This window comes from Ambystoma mexicanum, chromosome 4p (genome assembly GCF_040938575.1).
Source record: "Ambystoma mexicanum isolate Mex_15411 chromosome 4p, UKY_AmexF1_1, whole genome shotgun sequence".
Taxonomy (NCBI): Eukaryota; Metazoa; Chordata; class Amphibia; order Caudata; family Ambystomatidae; genus Ambystoma; species Ambystoma mexicanum.
The window spans coordinates 982,378,571-982,405,958 of NC_090927.1; the positions used below are offsets into that span (position 1 = coordinate 982,378,571).

Genomic DNA, 27,388 nt, shown 5'->3' on the forward strand with positions numbered 1-27,388 from the left:
ACATACTAGTTTTCACTTGAAGCAATGAGTGAACATTCCTTATTTTGGTGCAATTATTTACTATGTGTGTGCATCATATGCAGTAAGGTGCAATGGAAATGCAGAGTGAAAGGGGTACTCAGAAAAAGTTATCAATATGTTCTTGATGGGCCATGCACCCATCCCTGGCCTCCATACGCACGTGCCAGGGCCTGTCTTGCACTGCATCATCAACATCATCATCCTCTCGCAGAAGAATGTCCAGATCTGGGGGCAGGGGTATGTTACGTCTGACGCAGATGTTATGCAACATTACACAGGCCAGGGCTATCTGACCCACCTTCTCTGGCCTGTACATTAGCTCACCCTCAGACCAGTGTAGGCATCTGAAACATGTCTTCAAGAGCCTGAAGGCCCGCTCGATGCTTGCCAGGGTCCTCACATGCGCCCTGTTGTATGCCATTCCCTCCTGCATTTGGCGATACCTCAGAGGGGTCATCAGCCAAGGAAGCAGCCGGCATCCAGAGTCAACTTGAAGGGGTAAGGACACAAGTTTAGCTTTATCTTGCATGTGGCAGAACTGTGTCAAATTGACATGTCTTACACTTGGCCTGTCTGTGTCGGTTAACTACATCATGCATCTGGTCTAATGGTATAGCTGAGCCTTATGCCCCCTGCTGCTCCCTGAGACAGGCACTGTTTTTCATCTGTATCATGCTGGGTTCTGCTCCCTGAGACGGATTGCTGGGGGTTGAAAATCTATTGCCACTAACTGACCATAGTGTGAACTCACCAGTCTGCATACGCACCCTCATAGTCTGAACAGAAGGATGTATACAAATTGACCTTTTCACAATTGATTGCGGGAGAATTGGTCAATTAGGACATATATGTAGGGGGAAACCTCCCGCAACCCCCTACTCAATCCAAAAACTCTAGCAACCCCCTACCCAATCCCATTATATTATTTATTGCCCCAAACCCACCCCACACATATATATAAAAGTAAAATAAAGGTAAAGGTCAATTGTGCAGAAGGTCAATTAGGACCACTATTAGGTCAATTAGGACATAAGGTCAATTGTAAAAGGTAAATTTGGGTAATACCAAACAAAACACAAGCATGGCTCTACTGCACCACTAAATGCACGCACTTCACGAAACCTGCAATGAGAACAGATCATACAAAATCATGCATCAACACCACATGATGGCTACCAAGCACAGTAGGTCCCAACACTCAATGACCGTTTCATCTACACTGACGCTGCCAGCCGCACATCAAAGCCCTCTTGCTCCTCTCCCTCTCAATCCCACTTACAATCCGCCCCAACATTACTTGCATTGCAGACCCACCAGAGCGCCAGGAGACTACTCAAGTGGCAACAGTGCACTGTAGAAGACCCATTGATGTTGAAATTAACATTTGTGAGTAATGATGCTCAGCAGTGTTATTGCCTATGACAGCGGAATCTCAATGGTCAGTCTGTGCATGCAGGCCCCAGGTCTCACCAGGACATACATCTCATGGCCCTAGGTGACACAGTCTACTGATTCACTTGCTTTGGAGGGGTGGCAGTGTTGCATCCTGGTACATGTAGTGCATTGCATGTGGATGTCCTTTTGGGTTTTTAATGGTCTGTCAGTGACTGCTACATTGCCGGTCAATAGCTACTCCGGTGTGTTGTGGCTTGTCAATTGAGGCAAGCGCTGGTTGATCCTGCATGTGAATGGTGTTTGCCGGACATGCATTTGTGAGATTCCCCCACCCCTTTGCCTGTGACCCAGGCTGCAATTTAGGTTTAAATGTACATGTGCCCACCTAGTATCCAGGTTCTTTTTCCTCTGTGATGCGCAATGTAAGCCGGCGGGTGCTGTGCTGCAGGACCATGGATTTGTGGATTGACCCTTGGAACCGGACACAGCAGTGCATGATGGGCAGGTTGGCATCACAGGTCACCTGGAGATTGAGGGACTGATACTGCTACCGGTTCCTGTAGACCTCCTCTCAGGCTTGGGGGAACCCGTTCTATGTGCGTGAAGTTCAATGCTGCCAACACATTAGGCATACCTGCAAACGCATAGAAGCGGGCCATGGTGGGGTTTACCTGTGCCGAGGGGGTTGGGAGGTCGATGAGCTGGCATGGCGCAGGAGGGCCTCCAGTACCTGCACCAGCACTCTGGCGAAGGCAGGCTTGGAAATGCCATGTTGCTGGCTCATAGAGTATTGGAACGTGTCAGTGGCCAGGAAGTGCAGGACCAACACCAGCTTCAACAGTGGTGGCTGTCCTGATGCCGCTCCTGCTCCAAATATCATCCTGGGTGAGGGTCAGGAGGTCATGAATGTTCCCCCTTCTAAGCTGTACAGGGTGTGTTTCTGGCTGTCTCTGAGGGCCCAGGATGTGGCCCTTGTGCGAGGGATCACACCACACCTGTGCCTCACCACCTGCATCCCCTGTATACCTATCCTCATCCACCTCCTTCTTCTGTCCCTGGCCTCCTGTCCCCACTGCTGCTGCTCACGCACCATCAGCTGCACATCAGCATGCAGCGCCTCCAGGTCCATGGCGCGACAATGAGTGCCACATGGTTGTGTTGGGAAATGTTATTGGGGTGGGTTTGGCCCTTTAGTACTGTTCCTGTGTGCATTGGGTTCACCTTTGTGGATTGGGTGCACCTGTGGCGTTGTTTCCTCCACGTGGGTCAGTTCACTAGCAACTCTGAGGTGGTGGTGTCTCTGGCATGGATTTGTCTGTAATACTGGCAGAAATCTGCCTGTATTACCGACAAGTCCATGCTCATAATGTGCCGGTAATACCGTTCTGCTGCTATTACCGGCATATGTTTCTAGTATTACCTGTGCTACCTGTGCCGATAATTCAGTGAGTGGTGCTATTGGCGCCGGTAATTCCGGAAAATGAGTTCTGTGATGCACATAGATCCTGGTCCTGTAAAAGTGCTGGTACACAGTAATATTTACTGCACTTTTAAAGGATACCGGCAAACTTGTAATGCGTGCCATAATATGTATTGTTATTGTTCTTCTTTCGGGTGCTTCTTATACTTACTATTTTGTATAAATGTTATATTGTGTCGCATGCTTGATGATTTTTGTGTAGAGTTTTATAAACCAATTCACAATAAAAATTAGACCTTTACTGATGTTGTTTTTCTCAGTCCTGGGCTAAACATATTCTTAGAGCCTTGCATTGTTGGTAGTTTTTGTCTTTTACCCAAACACCTAAAACAGCACAGCAAAATTAACAAACTACGAGCTGAATATAGCCCGTCTTCTATGTCTTTTTGTGGAGGAGTTCCTGTCGAAACCAGGCAAGCCACGTCTCTATTACAAACCGCTGTACACAGCTGGAGGGTTCGATTAGTAGACAAGTAGCATGACAAAGCTATATGCTTCGGTAAATGGTTAAGACCTTTAGCAGATATCCTAAATATGAGAGAGCAGGATAGCATTGTCGTTGAATAGGGCTCTGCTAGGTGCGTTTGGTATCGTTGACATCAGGCTGCCTTACATTCGTCTTAATAAAATGATAATCCCCACAAGTCTGAATTGAACATTAAAAGAGTATCGGTTTTGACATGTTCTTTGAATATTTTATGTACTTTTCTCAGTTCACGGATTTTGTTGTACATCATTATCTTCTTATTTAAAATGAATACAAATTATTAAACACAGAAAAGAGTATCGGTACTCAATTTAAAGTTAGACGCCATCTTTGAGTAGGAAGGATTCATGCGCGGTTCCGCCTATAGCAATTTGACAACAGTAAGAGAACAGAGAAGTGACGTTTGCCTGACCCTAACGTGGGTGCCACTAGGGACGAACCGGTGTGTACATCGTGCATTGGACTACTCACGTCCCGTTCGGCGGCCGTTTGTGACGTATGCGAGGGAGGTGTGTAGAACATCGTTCCTGCTCCTCCCCTCTCTGCTGTGGGGTCAGTTGCTGGCCCGTGCAGGCACCTGGTCTGCGTCAGTGCGCGCTCCCTAGGTGCGCGCCACCTCCCCTCTCACCCCGGAGGAACAATCATGGCCGGGCAGCAGTTCCAGTACGATGACAGCGGCAACACCTTCTTCTACTTCCTCACCTCCTTCGTGGGGCTCGTTGTGGTACCAGCCACCTACTACCTGTGGCCCCGGGACCAGAACTCCGGTGAGTGCCACATCACTTTCCTACTTGCAATAGCCATTGTGTCAGCTCGTGCACAGAGGCAATGGGTGTTTGCAGATAACCACCATATGGTTACCCACATCTGCGCTCCCATTTGCTCCTGAATATTGAACCCAGCAGTGGCTGGGGTGCCTCGCTCCTGTAGGATTGAGTAGGTTTGAGGGCAAGGAAGGCAGTATTCGGCAGGGTCGAGGATCATAGATCTCAACCTCCCATACACAGAGTAGTGCAATGTGAGGGGGGCTTGGAACTGCGGTAAACTCATTGCCCTAACAGGCATCTGACATATCGTGTGTGAGACTCCCTCAATGCCAAATGTCAACGGGCAATTGAGAGTGGCCAATAGACTCCCCAAAAGCATTTTGATTGAAAGTAACATTTTTAACGTCGTACTGTTTCTTGTATGGCATCTACTACTTTTCTTTCAAGGCGCTACAAAAAAGTCTTACTATTACTCTAGCATTACGTTTTATTAGCCTCGGAAGTATGAAAGTGGGACCTCTGGCTTTCAAACCTGTGGCCCTCAGGCTGAACACAGATCACAACAGCGGGGGCACAACTCGTCTGCAAGCTTATGGGCATGCAGTCGAGTTGATGAGGTTCCCCGAGAACGGCCCGTGACTGAGATGGTATGTATTTTAGGCAGGCGCAGTGAAGTCCTAGTGCAACTCCAATGCACATCGCAAATACCCCCTGTAGGTAACTGGGCTAGTTAAGATTTTTAAGGGACTGCATACAACTTTTAACATAGGGTGTCTGCCAGCACGTATTGCACTGCAGTGGATATCATGAAATGTTGAGACATTGACCTCTTATTGTGTGCTCATAGCTGCGAGGCACTTCTGCATAACGCACACCACCCATCCTCGCAGCAGCATCCAGTTACTGTAGCAAAGCATACAGGAGTTGAAAAGCCGCTATCTCGTTGCACCCCGATAATGTTTACCGTACTCTCGGGTATTCACTTATCACTTACTTAAAACAAATAGAGCTTGGTAGTTCCAAAAAGGGTTCTTCTGCCCGAGCTCTTGAATTACAGCTACACCATTGCGATCACCAATATGGTTAAACGGTGTACTCCGACTATATATATATATATATATATATATATATATATATTTTTTTTTTTTTTAATTTATTTTATTAAGTTCAATTTTGGTTAATGGCGAAATCCAGCATAATGCAGGAGGATAGATGGTTGGTTGTAGTGAGTTATGGTTTAGTGCAGCAGTACTACAGTTAGTAAATCAAGTTACAAATAATGTTTTCTTTAAACCATGGTTCTCTAATCACTCTGACACTAGCATACAGTTAAGACATGCGCACCAGTGTTTAAAAGATTCAACCCCTGGAAGAAAATAGACAATCAACAGGTCAATGTTAACCGATGGGTTTGAGTTTCTGGATGACAATTGGCCCTAGAGTTCTGTCCAAGGTGCTGAAAGTTGGTCTGTTCACAAACCCAGTGGTCGAAGTGTTAATGAAGTAGTGGAACTACGTCCCCATCCCAGGGTCCTGCCTCTCCTTCACTCCAAAAAGCTGTGTTTTTACAACCTTTCTATCAAGACTAGAGAAAACCCAGTGGAGTAAAAATGCATTTAAATGACTATCGTTATTGTTAGTCATTTGTCACCCCCCCCCCAGGGCTTTTAGGCTAGCAATGGTTGTTCTGTCCCACCCCAAAATGTCTATTCATATAACTCAATCCAACCCCTGCAATATAGTTGGGCGTGGCACTGGATTTCTACCGGCAGGTCCCTGGTACGAATCTCCGATGGGGGAGATGTATTTTATTTTTTAAAAGTCTTGTCTGGGAACGGTCCTCCATGTAACTTTAAGGAACGATATAGGGTTGTACCAAAATTCGGCTTCAAGTAAGTATTCGGCTGAAAATAAGAAATTTGGTTTTGGCAGAATACTTATTGAATTATCACTCAAAGCCAAATAGTTTCCCTTACAGAATACATTAAGTACTGCTTTGATTGGGTACTTGGAATCATTCAGGCATGTAATGTTTTCCTTTAAAAAGATTGTTTAAACAAATGCTGCTATCGCTTTTTTGATTGAGTGAAGGAAGAGGTGTGACAATGCAAATAATGTCCCTGCCCTTCATGTGCTGCACAGCCAGACTTTCCTCTGGTGGTTTGCAGTTGAAAACCATTGAGCTGGAACAATAGTTTATGAAGTTGCAATTGGAAAATATGTTCTTTAGGCGCTTATTGATTTGCTGATGACCTGTGTGAGAATTCAAAAAAGTTACAGGTTCCCACCAATTCTTCATAATTTAATTATGTTATGTTATTTGGCATTTTATATAGCGCTTTGTCATTGGTATGACCTCAAAGTGCTGGTAGGTTGAACGCCCTCGGGAACCGTTGTCCAGGTCAGTTGAAGGAGTAGGGTGTTGAAGGGTGCTTGGGTGCACCAGCTAAGTGTGCAGCTGATGTAATTGCCTGATGGTAGCTGCATCCTAGCATTAGGTGTGGTGATATTGGTATTGGTACAATGTGTGCAGTCTGGCCAGTGGATACCAAGACTGTGTTTTAGCTGCGTTGGGCTGGATGGGCGCTTATGTGTGCAGCTAGGCTAGCTTTTTCGTGGGTTATAGCTACGTTCTATTAGAATGATGAGGTGTTCATGGGGTAGTGTTCGTATGTGAGCAGCTAGTCCAATTTGATCGAGGGGGGGATAGCTGCACTCTAAATGTGTGATGGTGTAGAGAGTAAGCCTTGTGATATGATGGTTCATCCATATAGCGCCCACACACAATGCGCCTCACAATCGCTTGAAGGGAAGGGAGAGAACGAGGGAAAACAAAGCCATTTCCACAGGCCATGAACAGGGGGAGACAGCTACACCATGGTGGCCCAGAGGGGGTAGGGGCACACTTCGACTGCACGAGGAACCAGAGGGGTTGGGACACATGGGACAATGTGGGGATTGGAGGGCCTAGGTACATAGCGACTTCACGGTGCTGGAGGTGCTCGGGGCATACACACCGACATCACAGGAAACTAGAGGGCCTGGGGTACACAGTGACCTCACAGAGACTAGTGGGGTGCGGGTATAAAGTGATGTCAAGGGAACCGAGGGGTTGGGGGGGCGCAGCGACAACACAGAGGACTAGAAGGGGTTGGGCATTCAGCTAGAACACAGGGACCAGAGGCCTCACGGGGAACCACAGGGCAGGGTATACACAGCGACAACACTGGGAACCAGAGGGGTTGGGGGCACGCAGCGACATCATGGGGACCAGAGGGGCTTGGGTGCACACCGGGATAACAGGTGATCGTATGGTCCGGGGCAGCAAGGATACTGGAAAGGATAGGTGAATAACAGTAAGGAGATGGATTTCATGGAGTTATGATCTAAGGAGATCATTATTCTGCATTTTAGGCATGCAGTTGCTTAATAGCCAAATTGACGAGTTTATTGGTTGATGTTATTGGGAACCTCATAGAGCATTGTTTATTGGGTTGCTAGGGTTTCAATCACTTCAGATGTTGTGGTTGGTATTTGTGGAAAGAGACACATTTTTAGAGCTTTGCGGAATGTCATATAGTATTGGGTGCGTCGAATATGGGGGGAAAAGCGAGTTCCATAGAGTCGGGGCCAAGGTTGAGAAGGTGGATCCTGAGTTGATATCACTAAAAGGAGGGCAGTGCTTGATATTAGGGTGCGGGATGGGAGGTAAGGTTCATCTTGCAGGTATAATGGGCCGGTCTTGTGCACTGTACGGTGAGTGATGCACAGGGTCTTGAAAGTCACCCTTCGTCTGACTGGGAGCCAGTGGAGAGTTTGGAGCGCTGGAGAGATGTGGTCTCTCGGACCCAGGGCAAGGAGCAGTTTACTATACATAAAGGAGGTTTTTTGCTTTCACTCTGCGCACTTAAACAGAATCAATGCAAGTTATACACAATTTAATTGAGAATAAGGCCACCTGACACGTGTTTCGAGCTGTAAGGCTCTTCCTCTGAGGCTGCATGAAAAATATACATAAACAATATAGAGATGCACCATAGGTAGTGGTTCATGCAATATGACCAAAACACAAAAGGGGCACAGTGGGTGATTTGCATAAAATATTGGTCAAACAATCCAAATAAAAGGTAGTTGCCCATAAAACAAATTAGATGACAATACATCAAAAAGGATATTAACAGTTTAAAGTTTTTTTTTTTTCAAAACAATTTTCTTTATTTTCATTTAACAACAAACAAACACAAAACAAATAAACAACAACTCTCAACATTTGCTCTGGCACTTTCGGGTTTAAGTTCATAATGTACGTTATTTGCTCGGGTCACGGCTAGGCACCCTCCTCCTCCGTTGTGTCGTCCTCGTTCCTGTCCGCGTGCTGTGCACGGTTGCGGGCAGGTCAAGTCTCCTCTCCTCCCGGCCCACTCGAGTCGGTTGCGCTGTTTTCCTCGTCGCTCCCAAATAAGTCTTGTACCAAGGTATTCCACGCTAGGATCTTGGCCCCACTGTTCTCTTCTCCCCTCTGCGAGGTTCTGGTCCAGACCGTAGTTTCTGCTATTGCCCATTTTTGTAGGTCCGCCCACCAGCCTTCTATCAATTGGTCCTGTGCTTGCTTTCCATGCCATTGCGATGCAGCGTTTCGCCAGAATTGTCATCAGGTCTATCATCTTAGCTATATGGATCCTTTGCTTGTCGCCCCTCGGGAACAGGCCCAGTATGTAGGATGCCGGTGACCAAGCTCGCATATGGATTCCTGCCTTCAATGCCCTTTCCTGTATCGTATTCCAGAAGGCTGTCACACCCGGGCATGTCCAAAACATGTGCACCATATCTGCCTGTTCTTCCTGGCAGCGTGGACAACTCCCTATTTGACTGTCCCCCATGTTTGACATTCTTTTAGGCGTTAAATATGCCCTGTGCACTATGTAGAACTGCATCTGTCTGAACCTTGCGTTTCTGGAAACTTTCTTCGCGTATTGAAGGGCTCTGTTCCATTCTTCGTCCCTGAGGGGTTGCTGAAGTTCCTCCTCCTATTTTGCCCGGCTGCTCAGTGTCCTAGAATTGATGGTGCCCAGCAATTGTTCGTAAAGTCTGGACACGGTGTGTCCCCCCTCAGATACATCGGAGCCAGGCGTCCAGCGGCCCATCCATGTCTTCCTTTTCCGGCAGGGTCTCCCATCTCTTCCTTATTCCTCGGACCATGCTATAATACAGTATGAATTGGTCACTGTGTATGTCCTGCTCCTCCGCCAGGGTCTGAAAAGTCTACCCAATGCCCTTCTTGCCACAGGTCACCTACTTGGGCCACTCCTTTGTCTTCCCAATGTGTTCTGAACGTTGCCATGCTTGCTATTCGGGTGTCTACCAGTCCCGCCAGGGGAATGTGCCTTGAACAGGGGTCTCTTATGTTCTGCACTTTCCATGCTCTCTTCCACAGCGCTCGGCCTAGTTGGACTACTCTAGGAAGGGTTTTTGCTTGGGTCTCGTTTATCCTCAGTAGTTCTTTCAAATAGTATCGCTGGAGCGATGGTCGAAACAGTATTGCATCTATGGAGGTGTCTTCCCCCAGCCATCGGACCACGAATTGAAGTTGTGCGGCCAAGTAGTAACGCTCAAAGTCCGGGAGCTTGACCCCTCCCCATTCGTAGCCCCTTTGTAATGTGCTCAGTGCTACCCTGTTCCCCCCCCCCCCCATAGAAAGGGCCGTGTTATGGAGTGCAATCGCTTGAAAAAGGATCTGGGGATGTTATATGGGATTTTGGTGAAATAATATAGGAGTCGGGATAAAACTATCATCTTCATTAGGGCCGCCCGGCCTACCATCCCCAGCGGTAGTGTTTTCCAGAACTGCATGGAGTTCTCTATTTTGTCCAGGGCTGACTGCGTGTTGGCCATGTGTGTTTCCGCGGTGTCGTGATATGTCCACCCCTAGATATCCGAAGGTGATTGGGGTCCATGTCAGACCCTGATGTGGCAGCTGGTCTGACATCGTCGCCCTCAGGCGCGCCAGGGGGAACAGTGAGAACTTCCCCTTGTTGATGGTGATTCCCGATAGCCTGCCAAACGCTCCCAGTGCCTCCAATAGGTCTGGTAAGTGGGTTTGTGGGTCCTGGACGTAAAGCAGCATGTCATCTGCATATATTGAAATCTGGTGTTTCCCCATCTATCACTATGCCGGTGTCTTCGTACTCCGCCCTTAGGAAGGCCGCGAACGGTTCCAGCGCCAATATATATAGCATTGGGGACAGCGGACACCCCTGTTTCGTGCCTCGCCCTATGCTCCACTCCCCTGAGACATGCCTCCCCGTCTTAACTCTGGCCCTCTGGTCGTTGTACACCAGCTTTATCGAACATAGGAACCCCCGCCTATCCCGAACTGGGCGAGCGCCCCCAGTAGCCAGTCCCAGTTCACTGAATCGAACGCTTTAATTGCATCTAATGACGCCACTCCGTATTCTCCCTCCTCTTGGTTCGTCCTGTCAATGACGTGATGGAGTCTCCGGGGATTCCATGCCGTGCTGTGTTCTGGTACATACCACGTCTGGTCTCTGTGTACCAATGTGGGTATCACCCTTTTTAGCCGATTGGCCAATGCTGCTGTCAGTATCTTGGAATCCTGATTTATCAGAGAGATTGGCCTGTAGGACCCACACTCGAGGGGCGGCTTCCCCGCTTTAAGTATCGGGACTATTACAGATTCTGACATACTGCTCCGGAGTCGTCCGCACTCGTACGCCTCCTCCAGTGTCTCTAGTAATCTCGGAGCCAAGCTATCTTTGTATCTTTTATAGAATTCCCCTGGCAACCCGTCGGGCCCTGGGGACTTCCCTGCCGGCAACTGGGCAATAACCTCTATCAGTTCCTCCACAGTAAGGGGGGCGTCCAACATCTGGGCCTGCTCTTCTGACAGTCGTGGGAGTTTGATTTCCGCAAATGCGTCTTCAAGGTCTCCCTCTTCTGCTTCCTGTACTCTGGTATATAGTTCCTCATAGAATTGCGAGAACACCGTATTTATACCCTCCTGGGACCTTTCAATCGCCCCCTGGCTATTTCGAATTGCGTTTATCGGTTCTCGCTTGGTCTCCTGTTTGGTCAGCCAGGATTAACAGTTTAAAGTTGTCGAATTTACATTTTGAAGCGGGATGCCATGTGCAACAAAGTAAAAAGAAGACAAGAAAAATAGCCATATTAGCATATAATCCAATCCTGTTTAAGCATGTGCACTTATACTGAATGCGCAGAAGTCTATTGCAAAATTAGCATTGTACCTTAGAAGTCCTTGAAAGGCGTACATAGCACTAAGCGGGGTGAAGATATTTGTCAATAATAGACATGTAAATAATTTGCCTGGGATATTATGTCAAGGGGCTGTGTGCCACTTAACAATAGTTACTGTGAAATATGCTGATCTGAATATTCAAAACAATGGGCTCCACTGTAAGCGAAGGATAATATCCATTACAGATGAGCCGATGCGATAAAATGGCTACTAATTATTCATTTTCGCGGAGGATTTACAAAAACATGTATATTGGATTGCACATACCTATATTATCGTTGTTGCGAGTTCGATGCACTCAAATGAGTGTCAGAAAGTCTTGAGACCATCAGGCGATTAGGAATCGTATCGATATGGTGAGAGGGAGAAGGAGAGAAAATGCGCGAATTAATATAATTAGTTTGGCTAGACGGTCACATGCGCATTCGCAGCCCCTGATAGTCTATGTCAGGGACGTACGCGAAAGACCATCTCTTAAAAGCATTTCCGCATGAATGTCGTGGACGGAGCCGCACGCGGCAAGGATTTGCTTCTGTTTAAGCTTTAGCTTGAGGCTAGAACGTACATTTTAGAATGGCGTGCGGCACTCGAGGGCAGCCATGTTTGATGTATAAATGAATTTAATTGATTGTAACCCATCAAGGTGGCCAGCACTTTGACAGCCATCTGGAGTTAGTATAATTATAAAAACCTCTATATGTTGTCTATACCATTAGAGAAAGAGCCGGCAGGCTGTACTATTTTTCACACATCACCACGTATGGCTTCCACAAATCTAAATCTCATGCCAGTGAACAGCTTTGTTGTTAATTCATGGAAGACATTAAAGGGAAAGTGGGAGGATGAGTTGGGATGTACAATTACAGAAGGGAAATGGGGGCATATGTCGTGGGTGGGTTATATGAGTAAATTAGATCTCAAATTAAGACTTGTACATCAGAAAACCTTAGTGATTATATTGGACTCCAGATCGTATGTGTAAATTGGGGCTGATGGATGGTGACAGGTGTTTGGGATGTGGAAAAGAAAAAGGGACATTCGTGGAAATTCTGGTGTGAAGTGTTGGATAGATTGGATGTGATTTTTATCAATACGTTTCCCGAGGGTGCCATTGCAGGTACTGTTATCGGATAGCGGGCGGTGTAAAACCGCTCGGTTGTATGGAAATTGGATTGATAAAGTACTTGTGACAGCAGCAAACAGGTTTTGCAAGTATGGAAAGAAAGGGAAAAGCCACAAGTTGAGAGATGGATAAATGATACTTTAATATTGTCCAATTTATGTTTCAGAGGCAAGCTTGGGAGGGAAAGTATTTGGATCTCTGTACACCCTTTAATGACTTTATATGGTGGTTGAGTGTTAGTCTGAGTCATGAGTATTTTCTATGAATTTGGAATTTGAGAGCGATGGTAATTTTTCTTTTTGTTTTTTTTTCTGAATGTTTGTTCTGTTTTGTCTAGTATGTAAATAGGTTTTATTGTTGTTTATCTGGGAAAGAAGAATCTTATACTAATGGGGGACAAACCTATAACAAATTCAACAGGTTGATAGATGATTTAATTTTTACCAATGTAGTGATGTATAGAGTATTTATTATATTGTTCAAGGAATTCATTGTTGTACTCTCCCATATGTTTAACTTGAAAATATTAAATAAAGATGATGATGAAGGAAAAAAAAGAAACCAGAGAGAAGCATGTTGATGAACCGTGATTTAAGGGACACCAACATCCAGCTATCTAAACTACCAAAAGCATATTACTGCAAAAATATCAATATTATAAATGACTGACTAGATCAGTATGATGTAAAACATTGCACAATGTTGTAATCCGCAAACGAGGGGCAGCATTTGCTACACTGATGGGATACCTTAATTCCGATCTAGACATGCTGGAACCAGATTCTGTGATATAGCCACTAGACCATACCAATGCACACCCTTTTTCTTCCACTTTGTTCTTATTGCTATTGCCCAAGGTCAAATGATTTTCTGTTAAATGGGGGATTCCAGGATAAGAACCCTGATCTTCTGGCTCTTAACTTGGACACCTTTGCTGCTAGGTTGATTGTTTCATTTTTCTCTTCTCTCCATCTGTTTTTATTGAAGGTTGCACTTAGCCTTTTGATATTGATATATTATTTGTATCGCTCTGGTACACAAGTGTTTCAGAGCGCGTAAAAAGGAAAACAAGCCTAAGGAAGTATTTCACAGACATGGTAGGGGACATTGTTGGAGCCCTACATCTAATTTCTTTTTTTTTTTATAAACTATTTTTTATTATTTTCATATGTAGACATACAGTAAACATTGTTGCTGTTGAATATTATATGTAATACTTCTTACTGCATTGCAAGCTTATTGTACAGCTTAACTACCTTTTCTCCCCCATCCAACTTAACAAACATGCGCACTTCCCAGAACTGATTTTCTCTATTCTATTTGAGCGGGTGACCGTCTATTCTGTTTGTTGCTGCTTTACGTATATTTTAATGTGCATGTTCGGTACCTGGGGAATTGTTCTGGTTGTCTACTCCCATACTGCCTGTGTTAATGTTTTCCATTCTTGCAGCAGCGTCACGCTACCCGTTTGGGCCATGCTGATCGCCCTCTGCCTTACTGCTGTTTCATCCATCACCCATCTATGCAAATCCATCGACCAAAGCTCGACCCTCAAGCTCCTTGTCGATTTTCAACCCATGGCGATTCTGCGTTTCCCTAATATGTATGCTAGATCTTTAAATCTCCCCATATATTTTGCGTTTGCGTTCCTGGTGAATCTCCATATTGAGCATGTTGGTGGAGATTGCACATTCAATGTGATGTCCGCTTGGGCTAGCTTATTTGTTATCTCTTCCCAGTATTGTGGACTGTCGGGCATTCCCAGAACGTATGTAGCAGGCCTGCTCCTGTCGCCTTGCATTTAGGGCAGCACTGTGTCTGCTTTGCGAAATTTCGACATGTTGCTTGCTCGGTGTGTAGTAAGCCCTGTGTGTGATGAATTGCATTTGCTGCAGCCTAGCATTCCTGGACACCTGTTTGTGGAATCCCAGGATGCTTTCCCAGCTATCTGTAAATTGTTCTCATGTCTTTTTCCCACTCCTCCCACACTCTTAGTACACTCTAGTACACCTCCTGTCGTGTTAGTGATAAGCAGCTCATATATGCGGGAGACAGTGTGGCAACCTTCTGCTACTTCATACATAGTGTCTACTATGTTGTTGCAGTCCTTATTGTGCATTAGTTCTGGCCACTTTGTTTTGAGTGCTTTCACAAGTTTCATATATGTAATGTTTTGTTAAACCCTCAGGACAGAAGGACTGAGGCAACGCTGTTTGGCTGTGGTGGCATCTCTCTGTTCCATTCAAGTCTCCCGAGTCAATCGTCTTTAAAGACATTTTTTCTGTTTTTTTTTTCCAAATCTGTGGTGGAAGAAAAGCAGGCAGGTGAAAAGGACACCTGCCGCTTTAACTGGCTTCGCACCACTGACCTCTGACCCGGCTGTGTACAAAGGCACTCCCCCCGACGCCCTTGTGGCGTAAGCCCTGAGGACAGAAGGGCCGGGGCAACGCTGTTTGGCGGCTTGGTGCATGTGCTGGAACCTGCATAACGAAACACACTACGTTTGTGCAGCCCTTGGCAGCATGGAAACCGTTTCGGAATCCACTCCGATGGAAGCGACCCTAGAAGTTGGCCTTGCTGCCAGCAACACGGTTGAAGCTTTGAAGGTGAGTGATGTGAGTGACGAGTCAAACATAACCTGTACCCTGCCTCTGTGTCCGTTAAATAACATCCACATTGTTATTGCGGCTAAAACCACATTGTCGCTTATGAGCGCGCATCCGCCTCATCTGACAGCTCACTCGCCCACTGCCACGCTCTCGCCTCAAAAAGGAACAGTAAACAATTCTGTGCATTTAACATCCACATCGGTAATGTGTTCAGCAAATACCAACATGGAGAACACGGGGGACATCAATCCTATGTACAACAAGCACAATGATCTTTCTGTACCCCGAGATTCATGTGAACCTTGTGACTCATCTTGTATGCATTTAAATAAGCTGCAAGAAAATGGCGAGTTTGTTTCTGGCCAACATGCATTCGCATTAATTGCAGCGCCTGACATTCTGGCTACTGATTGCCAGGTTAACGCCCAATGTAACAAACTTGAACTCACCTCAGCATTTGGGCTAACAGCAGTTGAGACAAGAAAATGACACGCAACCTGTTCACGTTGCCAACACCAATGATGAGCAACTTGTCTCAGAAATTGAAATGACCTCATCCAATTCTCATTTGATCCAGAATCCTCTTGCATGTCGAAACGTATTATTGTAAAAAGTGGACAATCCGCGTACATCAACACCACCCCAAATAAATGCACTTGGCCTTGACTTGATGTCACACCAAGCTGAATCTTAGACACAGGTACCCAAATGACTTGCTGTCAGGAGGGGGGGAAAACAAAGCAACGTTACCTTTTTCCAAGAAAGCAATTACCTATGCCTTACCATTTACCCGAAATACGTATATGGAACACTGAAAGCCGTGATTACTGGCACCCACATCAATCTGAAAGATTGCAGAACAGCAATAAACGCTTTCATTCCACCTGTTCCCATAATTGGCCACCTAGTGCCTCTGAAATCTCTGATCAGCAACTCTTAGATTCTGCTTCAAAATTAGAAGATCTGGAACGCCGCCTTAAACCTCTACCTGTGAATGCCACTGAAAAAATGCATTCACAGAGCTCAAACATCTTTAATTTCACCTCAAAGTTGCAAAAATTAATTCATTGTGCTACTTCAAACAAGGCAGTGTCTTGGAAAAAGCAAACATCAAATCAAGGAAAGACTCGTCAGAATCTGACCAAGCCACCAGTACTTAAAGTGAGTTTACAGAATAATGCCACTCAAACAATCAATGTATCGCAAAAAGATACACAGCTTGACATATCATCAAAGGCTATCTCAGAAAACAACTTTACTGTAATATCAATTATGACCACTATCCTGGCACCATTCATGAAATTGCATGAACAAATGGCAGAACAACTAAAAGACCAGACCACGGTCATACCCATGATGACTTCAAAAATCATATTTGTTGAAGTATTCGTCACAGCCATTCAAAAGGACCTTGATATGAGTCGAGCGAAAATGGCAGCTCTCCTTCAATCAATTCTTGAACCAGTGATTTAAAGACAAGGAAAACCGACGACTATCGAGAAGATTCGTGTCTATGGAAGGCGAATCTGGTCTCATGAACACAAATACTCAATTTTCAAATCCTTTAAATCCTGTAGAGCATCTAGAACCCGCTTCTCTAAGGGCCACACCCTACCAAAAGCCTATTGTTTCCATGTCGAATGGTTCTGTTACCTTGGAAACTGATATAACTCCTGACAATGCCGGCATGCACTGCAAGGCAGGAACTGTGGGATTAACTGCAGCAGCTAGGATGGGCTCGAGTCACGCCACCTGTGATCATTCATCTCAACAAATATGTCCCATCTTTGTAAAAGGATCAGCGATATCTAAACAAAAACCAACAACCAAGGCAGCTAAAACCAAACCTCATTTGGAAAACATCTGAGTCAAAACAACTGTTAATCAAAAGGCAATTAAAAGCACAACTTGCAAGCAAATTACTGCCTGAGCCCAACACAGCACATCTGGTGAATCAAATTTAACAAAAGAAGGTCGTCTTGATAACAACTGCTGAATCGCCCATTGAGCCAACCCAGCCAAATCAGAAAACAAAAACCTCATTGGACACATTTCGCAATGGATTCACACACAACGAGCACGACAGTTGCCACAAACAAAAGCAATATGAAAATCATTCTCATCCAATGATCACGGAAAAAAGTTGTGTGGCGGAGGCCCACACTGATGCCTTACATCAAAATAAGAGCAAAGTTTGCAAACAACCTAGTTCACAGGATAAATCTCTCCAAACAATAGAGACAGAAGAACATATTGCATCGGGAGAAATTATCAATGAAACCGATGCATCATCAACAGACTTGATGGACTTGTCAACCTCTTCCGTTGACGGTTGCACCCTATCGAGTGCAGATCTAGAAGAAGAAGAGGAGGGCAATGTGAGCATCTCTTCAGTTCACACGAACATGGACAATGGACATTCAATTCTCATTGACAAGCTCGATCAAAAAAGAGATTTAAAAGGGCCTCTCCGACTACATGTAGAGGCCCATGCTAATTCCGGCATCCATTCAGGCACGTGAAAATTCCGACACATCGAGTTTACCATCTCAAAAGACTTTAAAATTGGACAAAATTGCATCAACTATGCCAAGGGATAAGACATTGAACAGAGAGCCAAGCAAATGTGCAGATGCAAAGGCTGAATCAAATTCTGCCCCTATCAAACAAACGAACGAGCATAATGTCTCGGGGGTGGAACCAACTGAGGACATTTACCAGATCTCACCACTCAAATTACCATCTCGCCCCAAAATATCAAGCGGTACATAAATCACGAATTCTTGGCACCAACATCAATTCTTTTGAAAATGGACTCGTACTTGAAAGAATGACCACAGAAGAAGATGGACTGATCTTGAATCGAGCAAACGTCATAAGACTATTACATAATATTCCATCACTTCGCTCATTAACATCCAACGATCTAGCGAGAGTAATTTCCAGAAGAAAACACACTGGACCGAGTGCTCATTTATCCAATGACTCCTCTAATTACACAATCTTTGAAACAAGAAATTTCCCAACTAAGATCATTAGGATTCGACCTTACTGAGTCAAGAACAATGCATGGCTCTTCAAAAAATATCCAAACTTCTGCAGATCTGTACTCGAAACCTAATTCTAAAATTGCTCATGGGAATAACAAGTGGCCCTCAAAACATCATAGCACGAGGGACAGTTCTCTCGATTTTCATGATCAACGCGGCTACAACAATGACTGGCAAGAAAACCAGTCCCGTCACTTGGATCGATACAGATCAAATGGAGACAATTCAAACCATCAACGACACTCGTAGAAGTTCACCTTCACCTCCACCTAGGAAACGACACAGCCAGGAAAGATCATCTAATAAACAAGACGCAAAGACCCCGGTGGTTGGCACCGAAGAAAACTGGAAATGGCTTATGGCGTTAGTGGCCGATTAAAATCAAGATGCCATAGGACGGGCTCTCTTCATCGGATAAGCCCCTTACAATAGCATCATGGAATACAAGGGGCTTCACTCATTTGTTCCAAACAGGATACAACCAAATCGAAACTCATGGCATATTTTGTTTCCAAGAAACATGGATGCGCACTCCACCTACAGTTGAAGGATATTCAAGTCACCTTAACCCAGCACTTAAAGGGGACACTGGTAGACCTACGTCTGGCCTACTTATCCTTATTAACAATCAGCTTGAGTTTGTAATAGCCAAAGAAATTATGCCCAATTCCTTAATTCAAATCATAATAGGATCCATAAAGATTGACAACAAGGAAAACGCTTATGGTCATCAATCTTTATTGGAATCCAGCTTCCATCGCAAGTTTGAATTTTCCGGATCAAATTGAAAAATGGCTAGTGCACTGTAAACAAAAATGGGCGGACCCATGGTTTTTTCATCATTTGTGGTGATCTGAACTCAAAATGCTGGGATGAAACCGGAGGTCTTATAACAGTAAACACTCTCTCAGCAACACCGGCAGAAAAGCGAGTTGATCAGTGGAACATCACCATGAATGCGAACAAATTAAGTTTACTTAATGGAAATGCCATCAGAGGCATACCAGCAAATATCACCAGAAAACATCCAAATGGTGCAGATAACAGGATGATAGTCCACCACATGGACAATAGCGATTACAACTTGCTTTCAGTCAGTTTACAACCAATCTGCAATAATGTATCTTTTACAAACATGACGATGAGAGAAGTTAACATGGGCAAAAATCGAAATAAAAATTCCGCCCTCCAAACTACCTTCATTGACCAGAAACATAACCAGTTTAGTGAGTCATTTATACTCAACAGGAGGGACAGAACCCTTGAACTATCTTGGCGTGTTCAGAATATGAGATCAAACCAAAACCACCCACCTCACAACAAACAGTACATCGTCATATTTCAAAAGAAAGTCCTGAGGCAGAGTTTAAACAGTTTAAAATGAGACAAGTCTGCACTGGCCACAGGAAACAAATTTGGCAATACTATTGCAATTGGCTACATCGACATAAAGTTCTGGACCGCAATGATGCGGGAAAAAATGCTCTACATCATCAAATCATCCAACACTGCAGAGAGGTGGAGACAGATAAACCAACCACAGATGGATCAAGATTCATTGATAATGTCACCCATCCTCCCGGTGGCTTGGATTTCCCATTACAAGGGAATTTTCAGTCAAGAAGGTGATGTCACGTCTTTTCAGCAGAAGAACGCGAAATGGCATTTAATAGACACCTCAGCAGAGACCATCGAAAATGTCATCATGAAGCTGTCAAAATCAAATGCACATGGACCTGATGGGATAAGCAATGCCACCCTTAAAGAAAATCCACAACAATGGGCCAAGCTTTTATCAATTCTATTCAATTATATTACAACCACCCAAAAGATACCAACTTCATGGAAAGAATCGATAATTATACCCATTCATAAAAAGGGTGATCGCCAAATGCCGGCTAACTACCACCCAATAGCATTGCTGGATTCCTTGGGCAAAGTCTTTGGCACCCTTGTACTTCGTGCATTGCAGGCATGGGCAACATCTTCTGGCCATTTTGATACATGGCAATCGGCCTTCGTGCAAGGCATCGGAACAGCACTTAACATCTTTATTCTAAATTTGCTGAAAAGACGCACAGAGAGAAGGAAAGACCTAAAAATGTACATCGCCTTTATCGACTTAAGTCAGGTCTTTGACAGCATCTCACGTCCACGGCTATGGACTAAATTGAAAAAATGGAATTGTCCTGCTTCCATCATTGACCCTATTAGAGGATTTCATCATGATACCACTCTGAGTCCGGCTGAATAAAACAGGCTTACTAACCGCACCGATTCCAACCAACAAAGGTGTCAAGCAGGGCTGTCCAATGGCCTTGGAAATATTCAATCTGTTCATCTCCGACATAGACGTGGCCAAAAACAATATATAAGATGCTTTCCTCCATCGATATCAAACATTCAAGTTAGACGTTTAGTCTATGCCGACGATGTGGTCCTTATAGACCAAACTCCAATAGGTCTTCAAAGACAGCTAAAAGCCTTACAACTCTAGGTGGAAAAGAACGGACTTACAATCAATCCGAAAAAATCTGCAATTCTACCCCTCGGTGTTCAAAAGAGCCAGCTGCGAACCAAAACAATGCGTTGGTCACTATTGGGAACTGAGATCCCCGTAGTACAATCCTTTTTATACCTAGGAGCATGTGTCAACTCAAGCAAGATTGATGCTGCCCAGCTCCAAACACTAAAAAAGAAAGTAACGAACCGGCATAAGTAAAATCATTTTAAGACATTACTGCGCCTTCCTCCTAATTCCACTCATCAAATTTTATTATAAGGCTTAAGTGGTTCCGATTCTCACTTACGGAGCCAAAACCTCCTTTAACTTTCAACTTAAAAACTGGGCAGCTTTAGAAGGGTATTTTTGGAAAAACACACTTCGCCTTCCCAAAGCTACGCCAATACAAGCAATACGTCGAGAGCTGGGCTTAACCTCCATGCTAGCTACTGTAGAGTGGAAGACACTCTCATTGTACAGAAAGTGCATGGAGGAAAATCCCAAAGGCGGTTTCAAATGCCTCAAAAAAAAAACTTATTGGACAACATGATCCAATATCGACCCTATGGCAAACAGGTTGCCGAAGCTTACTCGAAACTACAGGAGAGCAAGTTGAAACTCTGATTAACAACCCGAACAAGGAAAAAAAAAAAAAGCTCTACTTCTGTGATTGGTTTCGAACTGAAAAAGAATGGTCAACATGCAAAATATATGGCAAACCGTGGGAGGACAATAAAAAACCAAACTCACTGCCCAGCTACTTAACACTGTTTCCGCACTGGTACTCTAGGGATCAATTCCTTAGATTTCGGCTCAATCTCATTAAAACAAGAGAAACCATCTGGCCGCGGAATCAGGCAGCTGGCCCTTTGACTTGTAGACTATGCAAAAACCCTGAGTCAATAGAAAATCTGCATCACCTGATAATGGTCTGTCCAGCTTTATCGCCACAAAGGAACACTTTCAGGATTCCCATCATTAAAAAAATACGGATACAGATCAAAAGATCTATGGTGGAAAATGCTGCAATCAGGAGAAAAAACGGCAATAACTTTGGCTGTGGTCAAATTTTCCATTGCCATATAGAAGCAGCTGTCAGCGCTTGAAGATCTGTGAACTTTGTTTTAACAGAAAAGGCAAAACTTGGGAAATTGTTCTTAAATTGATAAATGTGATAAAAGGTTGTCGATTGTATAACCATATACATCATAAATAAATTAAAAAAATGTTTTGTTGCCCCTTGTGTATGTCCATATGGTCCACCAGGTCTTGGACATTGATTAGTTTGCCTTCTGTAAATAAGTCTCAGACCGTGGCCACTCCCGAGGGCTCCCACTATCTCCTTATATTTAATCCTGTTTGTTGGGCTTCTGTTTGCAATGTGACCAATGGAATTTGTGTCGAAAAGGGGGGTTCAGCTTCAGTATTTTACATGTCTTCTGCCAGATGCGTTTCTCTAATGTGTACAAGCGGGGAGGTTGTGTCACATATGCGTTCTTTAGCCATAGCACTTCTTTAAGTAAGAAGGACCTGCTGGGCACCATTCGATAGGGCGGAATCTAGTTTAGGTACATCCGACAGCCAGTTTGCTACGAACTGCAATTGACTAGCTAGAAAATAGTTTGAAATTAGGCAGTCAAATCCCTCTGCTTTCATATGGACGGCATAATGTGAACAGTGCTAGTCTGCTCCTGCCATTATGCCATAGAAACCTTCTACATGTGGAGTCTAATTCCAAGAAGGACCTATTTGGTATGTTATACGGAATGTTGCTGAAGAAATGTAGCATTCTGGGCAGAACCACCATCTTCAGCAATGAGGCCCTGCCCATGAGAGACGGAGGTAGTTGGGACCAGAAGGTCATGGACTTGCCACCTTACGCAGTGCTTGTATGGTGTTATTATCATGTTCCTTCTGTGGTTGGTGATAGATATCCACCCCAAGGTATCTAAACGTGCTTATGTGCCATTGTATCTGTAACACCGGTAGTACTTTTTCTGCTAGTCCCCTACGTCCCGAAGTGGGAACAGACACGATTTATCTAGACTGATCGTGATGCCTGATAGTTCTGCAAATCTGTTCAGTATCTCTAAAATGTATTCTGTTTGTTTCTGGGTGTTGAATATAGAGCAGCATATCGTCTGCGTACATGGAGACCAAGTGGTTTGTGCCTCCCAGCCTTATTCCCGCCTCTGCTTATTCTTTCCTGAGATACGCTGCTATAGGTTCTAGCGCTAGGATAAAAAGCATGGGGGACAAGGGGCATCCCTGTCTGGTGCCTTTCTCCAGCACCCATTGCTCCAATATCTGGCTATCCGTTTTGACTCTTGCTATTGGTTACTTATACATCCAGCCAGGCCATTCCAATCTAAAGACAACTCCATTAGCATTGCCGGAGCCCTCACTGGATCAAGGCCAGATTACTGTAATGTCCTCTTCCTAGGAACCTCCTCAAAGAACCTGGCTAAACTACCGGTCATTAAAAATAATACCCTACGAGCAGCCCTAGGCATCCCAAAAAGACAGCACATCACAGATGCTAGGAAAGAAGCACATTGGCTGCCTATCAATGAGTAATTTTCAAAGCCCTTGCACTGACACACACATGTATTCACCAAACCGCTCCCACCTACCTCTCTAAAAAAGTTCACCCTATCCTCACAATTAGACCTACCAGAACACCTTATGCGAACATGCTCACAGTGCCCAAATTTTAAGAGAGCTCGAGCTGGTGGCACCAGCTTCCCCTACCTAGCAGTTAAGCAATGGAATGCATTGCCACCCGCACTCCGAGGTGAAAGCTCACACATAGCCTTTAGAAAAGCTGCCAAAACACTACTCTTCACATAACCACGCCACACCTCAGCTAACCAACCGACACCTGTGTGAATGCGTTATGTACTATCGCACCTAAATGCATAATGTATTGTACTGCTCCCTGTATTATATTGTAACTAAGTGTAATTACAAGTAACAGCGCAGCAATGCCTTGGGGCTGCCTGTGAGATATACAAGTGTAAAAATACACTAGCATCACCCATTTAATGAATTCTGCTCCTGGTCCGAATTTATGCAATGTAGCTTCTACCCATGACGATTTTATAGAGTCAAAAGCTTTAATCGCATCTAAGGATGCTACTGCATAGTGCCTTGTGACATTCTTGGTGCCATGTATAATGTGGTGTAGTCTCTGCAGGTTCAAGGAGGTGTTCCTGCCGGGCACATCCCCAGTTTGGTCAGGATGGATAAGATCGGCGATCACTTTTTTTGGTCTGTTGGCTAATAATGACATGAGGATTTTCTCATCTTGGTTGAGGAGGGGCAGTGGTCTGTACGATCCGCAATTCATGGGTGGTTTGTTGAGCTTCAGGAGGGGTATGATTAGGTATTCTCTTAGGGATTTGGGAAGCTCCCCCCTTTCGTATGCTTCGTTAAACATGTTGAGTGGTTTTGCTGACCATTCTGAATGCCTTATCAAATTCGATACGGAGCCTGTCCGTGCCAGGTGGCTTGCCCGTCGGCAATTCACCTATCATGGCTTCTATTTCCTTTATGGTTATATGGGCACCCAGGCTTCTACTCCGTTGCATCCAGGCAGGGGAGATCTATTTGTAGTAAAGCTTCTGCTTGGTCCGCGTTTAGTTCCTCTGCTCTGTTCATTTAGCTCCCTGTGGTACTCCCATGTTTATGTCCCTTTGTGTCGTGTGTGCTGTCCATGATGGTGCTTATCGTTTCTTTTCCAGAGTTGCTCTTGTGTAGTCCTGATATTAATCTGCTCGGGTTATCTCCCTCCGCGTGTAATCTCTCTGCATGTTTATTGTAGCTTAGCTTGCCCAGTCTGTCCCAGTGTTGTATACATTCTAGCTTCAATTGAGTGAGCGAGGGTGTGTGCATGTTGGGGTCACTAGATTCCTTTTCTTCCATTTCTATATTAGCTTCTGCTGCCTTTAGATCCTGGGTAATTACTGCCTGCAAACCCCCTGATTTGGACATGGCCTCTCCTTTAATCACCACTTTGAACGCCTCCCATAGTGTCAGCTGTCCTGACGCTCCCAGTGTTATTTCGGAAGTAACCGTGGATGTGTTCTCTCATGTGTTCTCTGAATACTGTGTCTTGTAGAGCTTTCGCTCCTAGTTTCCATGTTGGAATTCTTGATCTTGGGTGGCGGGTACTTGCCATACCAGTATAAGGGGGGCATGGACTGATAATATTTGCGCTTTATAGTGTGCCTCTCGGAATTATTACTAATCTAGTAATCTATTCTTATATTGTGTAGTTCGGAGTAGTGTCTTGTGTTTGTGTGTATATTCCTCCATACATCTGTTAATTCGAAAGCTTCCAGCAGGGTAGACCACACCTTGGCAGGTGGGGATGGTTACGTGTGTTTGTTGTCTGATCTATAACTGGCCATGGCGTGCAGTTCCTGTAGGGTCCCATCCTTGCATATAAGGATCTAAAGAAGGTTGTGGCCTCGTGTTTGGGTGCATATGTATTGATGATGCATACCTCCTTTTTTCTAGGAAACCATGTATTCTAACCATTCTGCCCTAATCGGTCATTATTTCCTGCATCCTTAATGGTGTTGCCGGGGCTATCCATATTATTACCCCTCCGGCATACATGGAATATGATGATCCTACTGTGCGGGCCATTTATTTTTTGTGTGTGTGTTCAGCTCTTCTTTGGTGAGGTGTCTCTCTTGGAGTAGAGCAATATCGATGTTCTACCTGCACATGTATGTCATGACTGTTTCTGCTTCTATAATGTAGTCCCCTGACATTCCATGTTAACAATGTAATACTATCCATCTGTTGCCTTGACACCTGAGTGTCAGTCGTACAATCTCCTCTGGATGCTCCGGAGCATTTTGATATGCCTTTTTGGTACAGCTGTTATCTCATCACGTGCAAATCCCGTTTGCTGTCTGTTTGCCGTACTTGTTCCTTGCGGTTGTGCACTTAAACCCATTAAACTTCCTCCTCCACACTCCCCACTCCCTCCCAAGCCCCCACCTGCCCAACCATTGCCCAGATTTTTTTGACGGGCTCAGGCTTTCCTGCTTTGCACTAGAGTGCTGATTCTTGATTGTCTGCAGCGACTGGGGTGCAGCCGGTGGATACTGACTTCCCGTATCCTAAAGGTGTAGTTGTCAGGGGTCCAGGTACAACTGTGTCCTTGCTTCCCGTGGGTGAGGTGGCTTTCCCTCTTTCCTCTTGCAATTTTATTTGTGTTGCAGTGCGAGGTTCTGTTGTTGGTTCCTAGTGTCTTGTACCGTTGTCCATGGGGGCTATTGTGTCATTTGTTTCCCTACTTGTCTTCTTTCTGGGAAAGGGCCCCATCCTGCTTTTAGCCCAATTCTCTCTCTTTAAATCAGTCATGGGTGCTCTCTGGTGTGTCGAAGAACCAGGTGCGGTGTTAGGATAATTTTCTCAAATGGCTAATTTCCCTTATCTACTGAGTCCCTCAGCAGCTTTGCTGGATTTATAGTATTTATTTTTTCACTTGGTAAGAGTCTGAGCCTTTTTATCCCACTCTTACATGGGTTTTGCTGTGTGTATTTTACCTTTTTGTGTGATCTTGAGCTATGGAGCCTCACCTACTCCATAGACCTACATTTGTTGTGTGGTACACAGCACCCTCAGTGCAGTGACACAGGGTTGTCTTTCAGACTACCCACGGACTCCAGTTTCTGGGACGGACTACTGTCTCCCAGAAACATGTAAAGTTACCATTAACTTAACTTATTCTCTTTTAAACCACAGACCCAGTACACCCCAACTTACATGAAGTGTTGGAAAGGGTTAATTCCTATCCCTTTTTGTCTCTCTTGGAACCCTGTTTTGCTCCCTTTCCATTAAGACTTGGCTGGTGGCAGTGGTAACTACCCTATTTTTCCTGCCCCGGTTCTTAAATAACCATGGTATTGTTTTAGGCTATCTTGGTAGCCTCGAAATGAATCCCGCTTGACCATATTGATTTTAATATTCTTCCGGCTGGGTTTAGTCACCATTCCTTTTTGGTAAAGTCTTTCTCGTGTTCGTCTCTATGCGCCAAACCAGCTTTGGTTCCTTTGTTTACCGTCTTTTCACGGTCTTCTGCACAGAAGCCCTCCTTTAGGCATCTGAAAGTCTGGGTAGGCAGGATGTGAGGGAGGGGGGTCTTAGAACCCCTGCCATGGGTCCCCTTGGTAACCCAAGTCGCACCCCTGTTATGCTAGGTGACTGTCCGGCCAGGACAGCCACCCTGCTGTGTGATTGACAGCCAGGCTGTGTGAATGGGGGGAAAACTGCATAAAAAGCAGGTCTCTGGGTATGGAAGAGCAAAGTCGCCACTGGAACAAAAGAACCACTGAGGAGCTGATGGAAGAGGACCCCTACAATGACTGAACCACCCGGTGAAGCCCTGCTGCAGGTCCGAATCTTCAACTCCGACAAGAGAGGATCCTCCAGGAATCTTCTTCCCTTGAGCTGGTGGGACCAACCAGTTTGTCCAAAGTGCAAGCCAGAACTCCCTCTTCTGGTCAAATTCGCTGTACAGAGCTACAGTGAGCCGGATAGCCAGGAAGGTCGGACCCTGCTTGGGTTTTAAGGAGTGCACCTTTTATTCGTTGCTGTGCACTGCTGCTGATTTGTTCCCTGGGTAGTGTAGGACCCTCGAGTCTTCCTATTTCGTGTGA

General features: G+C 45.0%; 1 protein-coding gene across 1 annotated transcript in view; it reads left to right on the top strand.

The window, feature by feature from the left end:
* Positions 1–3,773: 3,773 nt before the first annotated feature.
* SEC63 (SEC63 homolog, protein translocation regulator) overlaps positions 3,774–27,388 on the top strand; it is a 1,285,673-nt gene continuing 1,262,058 nt past the window's right edge. Inside the window, exon 1 of the mRNA XM_069606555.1 lies at positions 3,774–4,150. Within this exon, the coding sequence (XP_069462656.1) occupies positions 4,027–4,150 (124 nt within the window). The 5' untranslated portion in view covers positions 3,774–4,026. The remainder of the gene's footprint in view (positions 4,151–27,388) is intronic.